This window comes from Pogona vitticeps, chromosome 5 (genome assembly GCF_051106095.1).
Source record: "Pogona vitticeps strain Pit_001003342236 chromosome 5, PviZW2.1, whole genome shotgun sequence".
NCBI lineage: Eukaryota > Metazoa > Chordata > Lepidosauria > Squamata > Agamidae > Pogona > Pogona vitticeps.
In genome coordinates this window covers 100,912,850-100,925,615 of record NC_135787.1, presented here as the reverse complement: position 1 = coordinate 100,925,615, position 12,766 = coordinate 100,912,850, and the positions used below count along the sequence as shown (strand labels likewise).

Sequence of the window (12,766 nt, the reverse complement as noted above, 5' to 3'; positions counted from 1 at the left end):
CTCTGCCAGATATCGAGGTCCTAAACCGTTTAGGCTTTATATGTAATTGTAAGAACTTTGAAATCAACGTGGAAACAAATGGGCAGCCAATGCAAGGCTGCCAGTGTGGGAGAAATATGTTGGTACCTTTTCACCCCTGTAAGAAGTCTGGCCGCCACATTCTCTACCATCTGAAGTTTCCGTGTCAGTCTCAAAGGCAGCCCCACGTAAAGTGCATTACAGTAGTCTAATCTTGAGACTACAAGTGCATGAACCAAAGTGGTGAGTGCCCCCACATCAAGACAGGGATGCAGCTGGGCAATCCGCCAAAGGTGGAAATGTGTGGAATGGACCACTGATGACACCAGGGTCTCCATGGTGAGCGTCGGATTCAGATGTACACCCAAACTGCAAACCTCACTCTTGGTGGTAAGAGTCACCCCCCCCCCAAAGGAGAGGGAGTTTCCCAGACCAATGATCACTGGGACACCCACCCGAAGGATGTCCGTCTTGCCCGGATTCAGCCTCAGTCCATTCACCTGCATCCATTTTATTTATTTATTTATTTATTTATTTATTTATTTATTTATTTATTTATTTATTTATTTATTTATTTATTTATTTATTTATTTATTTATTTATTTATTTATTTATTTATGGACATATACCGCCCCATAGCGCTACAAGCACTCTCCGGGCGGTTTACAATTTAATTATACAGGCTACACATTGCCCCCCCACAGCAAGCTGGGTACTCATTTTACCGACCTCGGAAGGATAGAAGGCTGAGTCAACCTTGAGCTGGCTACCTGGGATTTGAACCCCAGGTCGTGAGCACAGTTTTAGCTGCAGTACAGCGTTTTAACCACTACGCCACGAGGCTCTTTCATTTCTGAACAGCCCCCAGGCAGTGCTCAAGGGATGAAAAATTATCCACTGTTGTTGGAAAAAAGATGTAGAGCTGAGTATCATCAGCGTACTGATGACACGAAGCCCCACATCCCCCGAGATGACCCCTCCCAGCGGCCTCATATAGATGTTAAACAGCATTGGAGAGATAATTGAGACCTGTGGAACCCCACAATTGAGGCTCCATAGGGCCGAGAAATTCTCTCCAATCTGCACTTTCTGGGGACGGTCATCCAAGAAGGAAAGGAGCCAGGCAAGAGCCAAGCCACCAATTCCCAACTCGGAGAGCTTCCCCAGTAGGATATCGTGGTCAACGGTATCAAAGGCAGCTGAGATATCGAGAAGGACCAGCAGAGACAATTTGCCTCTGTTGGCCTCCCTCAGTAGGTCTATCAAACAGGGCGACCAATGCCTTTTCCATGCTGTAGCACAGCCTGAAGCCCAACTGGAATGGATCCAGGGCACTGGTTTCATCCAGAAGAGCCTGCAGCTGATCGGCTACCACCCTCTCCACTACCTTGCTGAGGAAAGAAACATTGGCAACGGGCCTATAATTATCAATATCACCCACCGCCAAGCTCGGTTTCTCCTTGAGGGCAAGGAGAACTAAGACAACAAAAGGTACCCCTAATCACCAACACCAACTGAACTTGCATGGATAGTACAAATCCAAAAGATGCTTCATATGTTCATTTAGTATTTCAGGATGAAAGCAGTTTCATTAAGGGTTAGTTTTTTTACCTTCATGATTCCCTAAGATGCTTTAACTATACCTGAGAGGTCGCTGCTTTCAATCCTTCGCAGGTCAGAATCTGCCCAGAACAGCTTCCCCAACTGGCTGTCAATTGCCAAAGCTATAGGTTTGCTCAGTCCATTGGAAAAGAGGACTTCCCGTTCAGTCCCATCTAATGCTGCCCTTTCTATTTTAGGAGGGGATCTCTCCTGGAGATTGGTGAAATACATGTACCTGTAAAAACAAAGTCGTAACATTGAATTACAGAATTGTTGTGTGACAGAAAATGCCTACATCTTCTTAACTAACTACAATTCAATGCTGAAATGTACATTGATGGGATTAGGCTGTCAGGCATAACTATCAAGATTCTGATTCTGATTTTTAATTTGTAAGGTTCTCTAAATATCCATTACAGTTGTGATTTTATTCAATGAGTGTAAAGGCTGAAGGTGGGTGCAATTTCTGAGACCATCAACCATAATAGTTTGTGGTACAAAAGGGCACCAGGCAACATGGTGAGCATCCTATTCAGTACAGAAAATTACATAAGTTGCTGACATTATACAAATTGCACAATTCAATTCTTCACCACAGATTCCATGTCAGTCCATTTTAAAAAAGGAAATAAACACAGATCTGTTTATATGACCTCACAGAGAGAGAATGACTGGGAAACAACAAGTCACAAAGGAGATTTAACTGCTGAGCCTTAAACAGGCATTTCTCTTCTGACAGTCCACCTACCCCTTCTCTGGATTCACAACAATGGCTCTGGGCCTATCTTGGTCACCTTTCAACACTACTCCCATTGGCCTCCCATCCAGGTGTGTGACATTGATGACATTTGTTGCTTCACAAGTCCAGTAAACATAACGACTATAGATATCAATGCTCAAGTCATAAGGCTGTATGTCTAGGTTCTGATTGGGAACTGGACTCATCACAACTGTAAAGCTCTAGGGTGAAGAGACAGAAAAAGATTGATTCAATGAAGTAGTCAGAACAGAATTAGAAGTTAGAATACAGTTGCATAGCACATGATTGATTTCCTGAAGACAATAAAACAGTTAAGAGTTCCACACCAGAGTTCTATTTAGTGTGGAAACATCAACCTGATACACTATGTTAAGCACAATATCTCCTGTGAAAACTGTAACAAAAAATACAGTATGTCATGGACAGAGATGGGGGTATTCATATATGAATACAAACATCCTCCCACAGGTGCAGATAACAAAGGTCCAGCCCCCTGGGGCCAGACCAACCACTCACGATTTCACCACTGCTGCGAGCTCTACTGAGCCTTCCTATCGCTCCGTTGCTTGTGATGGATTAGCCACTCTGCAACCTGGCAGAGAGGTTTGTCATTCCGCCTTCTGCCAGGACTGGCTAATCTACCGCGAGCAACAGAGCGATAGGAAGGTTCTGTGGAGCTTGCAGTAGCGGCAAAATTGTGAGTGGTCAGCCTGGCCCCAGGGTGCCGGACCCTCATTATCTGCATGTGTAGGGGGATATTTGTATTCGTACACAAATAAACCCATCTCTAGTCATGGATTAAGGGGAGGATTTCTACGACATTTCATATTTTCTCTACAACCTACATTTGAACCCATGTTGTTGTTTAGTTGTTACGCCATTTCCAATTCTTTGTGACCCCATGGACCACAGCACGCCAGGCCCTCCATTCTTCCACTGCTTCCTGGAGTTTGATCAAATTCATGTTGGTAGCTTCGATGACACTGTCCAACCATCTCATCCTGTGTCGTCCCCTTCTCCTCTTGCCTTCACATTTTCCCAACATCAGGGTCTTTCTTTTCCAGAGAGTCGAGTCTTCTCATGAGATGGCCAAAGTATTGAAGTCTCAACTTCAGGATCTGTCCTTCAGTGAGCACTCAGGGTTGATTCCCTTCAGAATTGATAGGTTGGTTCTCCTTGCAGTCCTGGGGACTCTCAAGAGCCTCCTCCAGCACCACAATTCAAAAGCATCAACTCTTCGGTGATTAACTTTCTTTATGGTCCAGCTCTCACCTCCATACATTGCTACAGAAAAAACCATAGCTTTCACTATGCGGACTTTTGTTGGCAAGGTGATGTCTTTGCTTTTTAAGATGCTGTCTAGGTTTCTCATTGCTTTCCTCTCAAGAAGCAGGTGTCTTTTAATTTTGTGGTTGCTGTCACCATCTGCAGTGATCATGGAGCTGAAGAAAGTAAAATCTGTCACTGCCTCCATATCTTCCCCTTCTATTTGCCAGGAGATGGTGGGACCAGTGGCCATGATCTTACGTTTTTTGGATGTTGAGCTTCAGACCATTTTTGATGCTCTCCTCTTTCACCCTCATTACGAGGTTCTTTAATTCCTCCTCACTTTCTGCCATCAGAGTGGTATCACCTGCATATCGGAGGTTGTTGATATTTCTTCCGGCAATCTTAATTCCGGTTTGGGATTCCTCCAGTCCAGCCTTCCGCATGATGTATTCTGCATATAAATTAAATAAGTCAGGGGACAATATATAGCCTTGTTGTACTCCTTTCCCAATTCTGAACCAATCAGTTGTTCCATATCCAGTTCTAACTGTTCCTTCCTGTCCTACATATAGATTTCTCAGGAGATAGATAAGGTGGTCTGGCACTCCCATTTCTTTAAGGACTTGCCATACTTTGCTGTGCTCCACACAGTCAAAGGCTTTTGCACAGTCAATGAAGCAGAAGTAGATATTTTTCTGGAATCCTCTGGCTTTCTCCATAATCCAGTACATGTTAGGAATTTGGTCTCTAGTTCTTCTGCCCCTTTCAAATCCAGTTTATACTTCTGGGAGTTCTTGGTCCACATACTACTGAAGCCTACCTTGGAGGATTTTGAGCACAACCTTGCTAGCGTGTGAAATGAGTATAATTATACGGTAATTGGAGCATTCTTTGGCAATGCCTTTCCTTGGTATTGGAATGTAGACTGATCTTTTCCAATCCTCTGGCCACTGCTGAGTTTTCCCAACTTGCTGGCATATTGAATGTAGCATCTTAACAGTGTCATATTTTAAGATTTTAAATAGTTCAACTGGAATGACATCACCTCCACTGGCTTTGTTGTTAGACAAGCTTTCTAAGGCCCACTTGACTTCACTCTTCAAGATGTCTGGCTCAAGGTCAGCAACCACACTATCTGGGATGTCCGGGACACCCAGATCTTTCTAGTTTAATTCCTCTGCATATTCTTGCCACCTCTTCTTGATGTCTTCTGCTTGTGTTAGGTCCCTACTATTTTTGTCCTTTATCATGTCTATCTTTGCACAAAATGTTCCTTTACTAGCTCCAATTTTTTTGAACAGATCTCTGGTTTTTCCCTTTCTATTATTTTACTCGATTTCTTTGCAGTGTTCATTTAAGAAGGCTGTCGTCTCTCCTTGTTATTCTTTGGAAGTCTGCATTCAATTTTCTGTAACTTTCCCTATCTCCCTTGCATTTTATTTCCCTTCTCTTCTCTACTATTTGTAAGACTGTTGGATAGCCGCTTTCTTTCTTGCATTTCCTTTTCTTTGGGATGGTTTTTGTTGCTGGCTCCTGTACAATGTTACGAGCCTCCATCCATAGTTCTTCAAGCACTCTTTCCACCAAATCTAGTTCCTTAAATCTGTTCACTTCCACTGTGTACTAATAAGGGATTTGGTTTAGATTATACCTGACTAACCCAGTGGTTTTTCCTACTTTCTTCAGTTTAAACTTGAGTTTTGTTATGAGAAGCTGATGATCAGAGCCACAATCAGCTCCAGGTCTTGTTTTTGCTGACTGTATAGAGCTTCTCCATCTTTGGTTGCAGAGAATATAATCAATCTGATTTCCGTATTGCCCATCTGGTGATGTCCATGTGTAGAGTCGCCTCTTGGAAAAGAGTGTTTGCGATGACCAGCTTGATAAAACTCTTTGGCCTGCTTTGTTTTGAACTCCAAGGCCAAACTTACCTGTTGTTCCTTTTATCACTTGACTCCGTACTTTAGCATTCCAATCCCCTATAATGACAAGAACATCTTTCTTTGGTGTCAGTTCTAGAAGGTGCTGTAAGTCTTCACAGAATTGGCCAATTTCAGCCTCTTCAGCAGGCTGGGGTTGGTGCATAAACTTGGATTATTGTGATGTTGAAAGGACTGCCTTGGATTCGTATTGAAATAATTTCCCTCTCTTTTGTTGACTATCAGGGCTAATCCATGTCTTCTATGGGTTTCTTGCCCACAATAGTAGATATGATGATTGTCTGAATTGAATCCACCCATTCCCGTCCATTTTAGTTCACTGATGCCCAGCTTCTTTCCATCTCCTGTTTGACCACATCCAGCTTACCAAGGTTAATATATCTTACATTCCAGGTTCCTATGCAGTATTTTTCTTTGGAGCATCAGACTTTCCTTTCACTTCCAGGCACGTCCACAGCTGAGGGTGCTTTCAGTTTTGGCCCAACCACTTCATTAGCTCTGGAGCTACTTGTACTTGTCCTCCGCTCTTCCTCAGTAGCATGTTCGACACCTTCCATCCTGAGGGGCTCATCTTCCAGCATCATATATTTTAGCCCTTTGTTTCTGTTGATGGGGTTTTCTTGGCAAAGATACTGGAGTGGCTTGCCAGTTCCTGCTCCAGGTGGATTGCATTTAGTCAGAACTCTCCACTATGACCTGTCCGTCTTGGGTGGCCCTGCATGGCATAGCCCATAGCTTCTCTGAATTACTCAAGCCCCTTTGCCATGACAAGGCAGCAATCTGTGAAGGGGATTTGACACCATAAGCAAGTTCAAACATGTTTATGAATAATCTGGCCCTTCTCACCAGATTATTCATAAATACATTCAAACCCACCCATAAGCTTAAACATAAGTTGCAGAAGAAATATGATATATCAAAGAAATCTTCCCCCTACATGACAGTTCTATGTTGCAAAATCTGAACATCACCTTCTCATTTCTAAGGCATCAAGAAATAGGCAGCACACACTATGGCCTATCCATTGCTATGCTTTACTAATTATTATGGGACATAGACTTACACCTCTACATTTGTGCATGTTAGCTGCAATTCCAAAAAGCCACTTCACTAAGATAAACATACAGATTTAAAACACTACTTAACTTTCCTCCCGCTCAAATCGAAATGTTCTTAGTATGTTCACCTGATCTATCACCAGCTAACAAGCGTGCAATCACATCTGTAGATTCTAATATGTGAAAGTATTTCATTATGTATGGTTTATGTTTAGATTAAGTTATTGCATTATATTAAATGTTTAATTTTTATGTACACCTCTGAAAACCTCCCTTCAATGAAGGTAAAATATAAATACAAGTATTTGTATCTTAACCTATTTATATTATGTGTCAAATATTTTAAACATGAAAAACGCTCCACATAGTTTCCCCCCAACACACTGTAAAACCAGTCCCATGTGATGTACCTGACTACCATCTTCCTGGGACCTCCTTATAACATTTTGTCGTGAGTCTATCCAGTACAGTTGCTTTTCCAGTGGATCATAGTCAATAGCCCGGACATTCCTAAGGCTGTGGATCGGAAGGATGATATCTGGACTCTGCTGCTCATCTATGACCATGCGATTGATTGCATTCTTCTGACTGAAGAGCAAGAAACTTGTAGGGGCTTAAATGCAAAATAGACACATAAATGGAGTGAAACTTGGGTAGCAAGTGTTCCTAAACAAAAAATAATAAAATTTAAGTGCTGATAAAACCTTTTAATAACAAGCTTCCTTCTCTAATGAGCTCCTTCTTGAGCATGCTTGAGTGAAGATAATCAGGGGAGGCCTTCCTCTCAGTCCTGCCACCATCACAGTTGTGTTAGGTGGGAACATAGGAGAAGGCCTTCTCTCTTGCTTTTCCTGGACACTGTAACTCCCTCCCATAGGATGCTAGACTGGCTTCATCTATACTGTCCTTCTGCAAGCAGGCAAAGACCTTTCTCTCCAGGCAAGCTTCCTCTGAGTGACTGGCTACCTGAATGGGGATTCTGAATGCACTGGTGTACTTTACTGTTTTAATTTTTTTAATGTTGCTTTTTTGGTATTGTAACCTTTTAGTATTGTATATTCATTATTCCTAACTTAAATACTGTCTTAATTGTTGTAAGCTGCCTTAGGTCCTTTTTAAGGAGAAAGGAAAGTTAAATATATTTAAAATTAAAAATTAAATAAATAAAACACAAGTAAAATACCTCTCCTATAAAAATATCTGTGATAACATGCATAATTTAAAAAGAAATCAATTTCTTGCTCCAGAAATATAATTTTCATCCTTTTGTAGTTCTTGCGCATATACACATAATGTATTCTAAACTCAGTTCTTTTTTAGGATTAAAGCATAATTCACCTAGCACATTTACTATCCCAGTCTTTTTTTTCCAGCCCAGGGAATGTGAATTATTTGTTTTATTCTTTAAGAAATATTCATTCTTGAGAATATATAGTTCTGTGCCATTGCTCTAAGGATCAAGTGCAGACCTAGCAGTGATTTTGCAACAATTCAAAGATTGGGAGTGGGCCATGATATCACACCTTCCAACTATACTCCCCTTTCATAGGCGTGAATCCTTCTTTTCCAGCCTTAATGACAGTTAAGTGGTATACCTTCTAGTGATAGTTTCAAACTGTAATTTAAAAAGAACTCTACCTTATATTAACCATGGTTAATAATTACATTAATGTAACACTTAATTGTCATTCAGGAGCAATTAGAGAGCAGCAAATTTTCATGATGGAGAGAAAAGGACACAATCCTAGAGAATGCAGCTGATCTGTCACCAACATTGCAAGCTGGCATTTGAAAAACAGATGGCATGAATGCAGTCTTATTGAAGCTCTCCTCTTACTATCAGACATAACAATATGAAGTGGATATGTGAATCACTAATACCACCAAACAACTGTGCAGAGCCTGATAAGGATTCCTTCTGGTAAATATAATGTTACAATGGTAACAAACAGAATGCTCATAGGAGTGTCTCAGATTAAAGGAGGGTCTGAACTAAACTGAGTGGACAAACATAACATCTAACGCTTCAACAATTTTAACTATTTCTTCTTCTTTTAGTAGGCAGCACACCAGATAGAAACTACATACAAAGTCGGTAACTTCTTTGCTACAGATATAGCAAGATTTTATAAAATTTGCATGCATTAAAATCTTGCATGAATCAGGTTACTGCATATCTCAATGCATCTCTACACTACAGATGAAAATAGGACGATATTTGGCACATTCTTTTCCTGCCACCACACACATAACTCATTCTGGTTTGCAGTTTAAAAAGTACTACAATATTTGCAGCCCAAGTCAGAACCACAAAACCTCAGTAGTCTGCATCAGTTAAACTGTCATCTATGTTTATGGCTTACCACTACATGTTTTATTGTCAGAGTTCAAAGAGTAGTGAGCTGGACATCCACAGACAAAACCACCCACGGGCACTGCCAAACACAGATGGGAGCAATGCCCATTACTGGAAGCACACTCATTCCAGCCAGCTTGCCGAGACGAATGGAAGACTAGGATATCCATCACATAATCCAAGTGGTTTTGGATGACAGTTCTGTTCTGGCCACTGGTTTTATTGGCACGTTCAATACTACGCCGGCTCCAATCCGTCCAATAGATGTAATCTTGGTACTGAGTCAGACCAAATGGATGAGGCAGGTCATCTGCTATAACATCACGGTCAAGGCCTGTTTTTGTTTTTAAAAAGCAACAAATAAACAGAAAGATGGAATGTACTGGGAGCAAAGCACGTCATGTGACAAATCAAGCCTCTTCACAAAGAAGTCTTAATCAAATATATATATATATATATACTTCATTCTTTGTCCCTGTCAACACACCTGGAACAGATTTTTACTGCACGAAACACACTGTCTGAATATGGGATGTAATGTTATTATATAAAGCCTTGTAAACAGAACAAAAATGGATAAAATGATAGAATTATATAGGTGGGCCATTTGAATAATTTAGCACAACTAATTGATGAGATGGTCGGGTGCATCTTTGCTGTACAATAAGGTATAAGAGCAGTTCGAAAGCATGCAGATGAAGAGCAGATAAATAGGTACCACCTCGGTGGGAAGGTAAAATGGTGTTCCCTAGTCACGCTGGCCACGTGGCAACGGAAACTGTCTTTGGACAAGCGCTTGAAAACGGGATGAGCACCGTACCCTAGAGTCGGACATGACTGGATTAAAAATGTCAAGGGGAACCTTTACCTTTACCAAGGTATAAAACCATGCACATGACTACTACACATCCTGGCACATTGTGAATTGAAATTCGGCATAGGAGGTTATATGATCCTTATGTAAATACCAACAGGATTTTGGCCAATACTTTGGCCAAGAAACCTTTGCCAGTTTTAAAGCACATAATGTATTCTAAATTATGATTGCAAATGTATGAAACATCCTTGCAAAAGCAGCTACAATAACCATCAACTTGGACATCATTGTTTTTGCTTTGTTTGGAATACAGTGGTATCTCGTCTTGCGAACATCCCTACTTGTGAACGATTCAAGTTACGAATGGCTCCATTCACATAAAGTTGCTTCAACCTGTGAACGGAGCCTTGACTTACGGACCAAAAAAAAAACACAAAAACCTTTCCTGCCCCCCCCCCTTTTTAACTTAAGTTCACCTTAGGTCAAAAGAAGAAAAAATTCACTCCCTAGTGGTAGAGTACGGATTAACCGGCTTTGCATTAGTTCCTATGCCCCTTTGGTTCCAATCATGATGGAACCCTGCATGGGGGGGGAGCTCATGGGGGGGAAGTAGTGAACACAGGGGGCAGAGCCCCTCCCAGCGAGGCTAAAAATTAGAGGGAAAGCTAGTCCTACTGATTTATATTTCAGCAAAATTAAACATCAAACACTAAAGAACAGGAATACTAGATAAACTAATTTGGACTATAATCATACACCTAGATTCATGGGAATGCATTCCATGTACTGAAAGAGTCTGATGTTTAAGAAGTGATGTGTACTAGCACCAACTTTCATATTTGGAATTTGGACTTACTGCCCTTTGGATTTGGAATTCTGAAGTTAGAAAATTCAGAATTGCCAGATATCCAGAACTCCATTACAGTCAATATGAAAATTGTATATAGCTAGCTCTCCACAACTGCTTTCTTCTATGTGGCAAGCAACGTTCTCTCTAAGGTGCATGCATGTGCACACAGAGTTCCATCAGTGCCGTGCAGTGGCAGCCAGTGTTGATACTTGTTTACTTCTGGGTTTTTGGTTGAAACCCCACTCCCTCGCACACAGATGAGTGAGACCCCCCCCCCCCTTCTTGGGATGAAAATTAGAGGGAATGTTGCTGGCAACCAAGCTTTGAAAAAAGCTTCCACTGACCTAAATGACTACTGCTGGGGTGGGGGGAGAAGTTTGGATGAGACAAGAGCTAGTGGGACATACCAGGAGGTCCTACAGTTTATGTATCCCAGACCCCAGAAGACCCCGGTCTCTGCTCTATACCCTAATATACACTTGTATATTGTAATTTACATTATACACTAATATAAAATATATTAAAATTCCCTTCTTGTCTATTTTAAAAAATATGATATAAGAATAAATGGTGTAATCCAAAGAACTACATGAGCTATTTCTGGGTATACCAGAGCTTTTTACAGCTTCATCTGCTAAATGAACATTATTAGCAGTAGATGTATTTTGAAGGGCTATAGTTAGAAAGAAAAAAAAGAAGCAAAATGCAACATACTAATATCAGAAAGCTGCTAATTAAATTAACTGACTTAATCTTGCTGCATAAAAATGACCTTAAGGATAAGCAGGAAACATGGTGGACATCCTAACAGAAAGAAATTTCACCATTTCCTGGAGTAAATATGTGACATATTTTTGTATTCCCTGTGCATGAAGAAGTGGATTTGATCTATGAAACACTGAAATAAATTTGTTATTCCTTAAAGTCATATGATATTTCATCTCCTTCCACCTTATTTTTCTTTTACTAACATGCTGAGACAGACTAATATGGCTACTTTCTTCAGAAATCTCTTGAAGTAATTAATCTCTCAAATACGATGGTCTTCACCACTCTGGCTGCTTTAAAGAATCCCACACTGCATCTGATACATCAAGATCAGTCTGGGTTTCTCCCCAAAAGACAGATGAAGAATAACATAAGGATAGTTTTAAATGCCCTGGAATACTACGAAGCACACCCGGAGAAACAGATGGCCATGATATTTCTAGATGCGGAGAAAGCCTTTGACAATCTTGACTGGAACGTTATGATATACACGTTAGAAACACTGCAGGTTGGACAAAGATTTATGAAACTAATCAAAGCAATATATACTGAACAAAAGGAAAAAGTAAAAATCAATGGCGAATTATCAAAAGAAATCCAAATACAGAAAGGTACTAGGCAGGGGTGTCCACTCTCCCCACTCCTATTTATTTTGACCCTGGAAATACCTAACGAACAAATTAGAAGTAAAAAGGAATTGAAAGGATTAAAAGTGAAAGGTCAAGTTTATAAACTTCAGGCCTTTGTGGATGATTTAGTTATTATACTGGAAGAACCATTGGATTCAATAGAAGACTTAATGACAACGTTAAAAATTTTTGGCAACATGGCAGGAATGAGAATAAACCAAAAGAAGACTAAACTACTTACCAAGAACATGAGAGAACAGGAACGACAAGAGAAGACGAACTTCCAAGAGGAGAAGAAAATCCGATATTTAGGAATACAAATCACAAAGAAGACAAGCACATTATTCAAAGATAACTACATGAAACTAATGAAGGAGATACAGAACAATTTGGAGAAATGGGATAAATTACAACTATTGTTGTTGGGAAGAATTGCGGCGATTAAAATGACTATCTTGCCAAAAATCTTATTTTTATTTCAGTCAATTCCTATCATGTTAAAGCAGTCATTTTTAAAAGAATTTAATAAGATAATTATGAGATTTATATGGCAAGGTAAAAAACCAAGAATTAAAATTAAGGCAATGCAAGATGCTAAGCAGAGGGGTGGCTTTGGTCTTCCTGACTGTGAATTGTATTACAGAGCTTGTATTCTAGATTGGATAAAAGAATGGATAACTCTAGAAAATGATAGATTAC

General features: G+C 40.4%; 1 protein-coding gene across 2 annotated transcripts in view; it reads right to left on the bottom strand.

The window, feature by feature from the left end:
• The window catches only part of LRP6 (LDL receptor related protein 6), a 161,112-nt gene that overhangs the window by 36,729 nt on the left and 111,617 nt on the right, over positions 1-12,766 (bottom strand). For both annotated transcript variants that reach the window (XM_020785777.3, XM_073000909.2), the window contains exons 12-15: positions 9,011-9,337; positions 7,058-7,260; positions 2,369-2,580; positions 1,662-1,855 (exon numbers count right to left, since the gene is read on the bottom strand). In XM_020785777.3, coding sequence (XP_020641436.1) covers positions 1,662-1,855; positions 2,369-2,580; positions 7,058-7,260; positions 9,011-9,337 — 936 coding nt within the window. The remainder of the gene's footprint in view (positions 1-1,661; positions 1,856-2,368; positions 2,581-7,057; positions 7,261-9,010; positions 9,338-12,766) is intronic.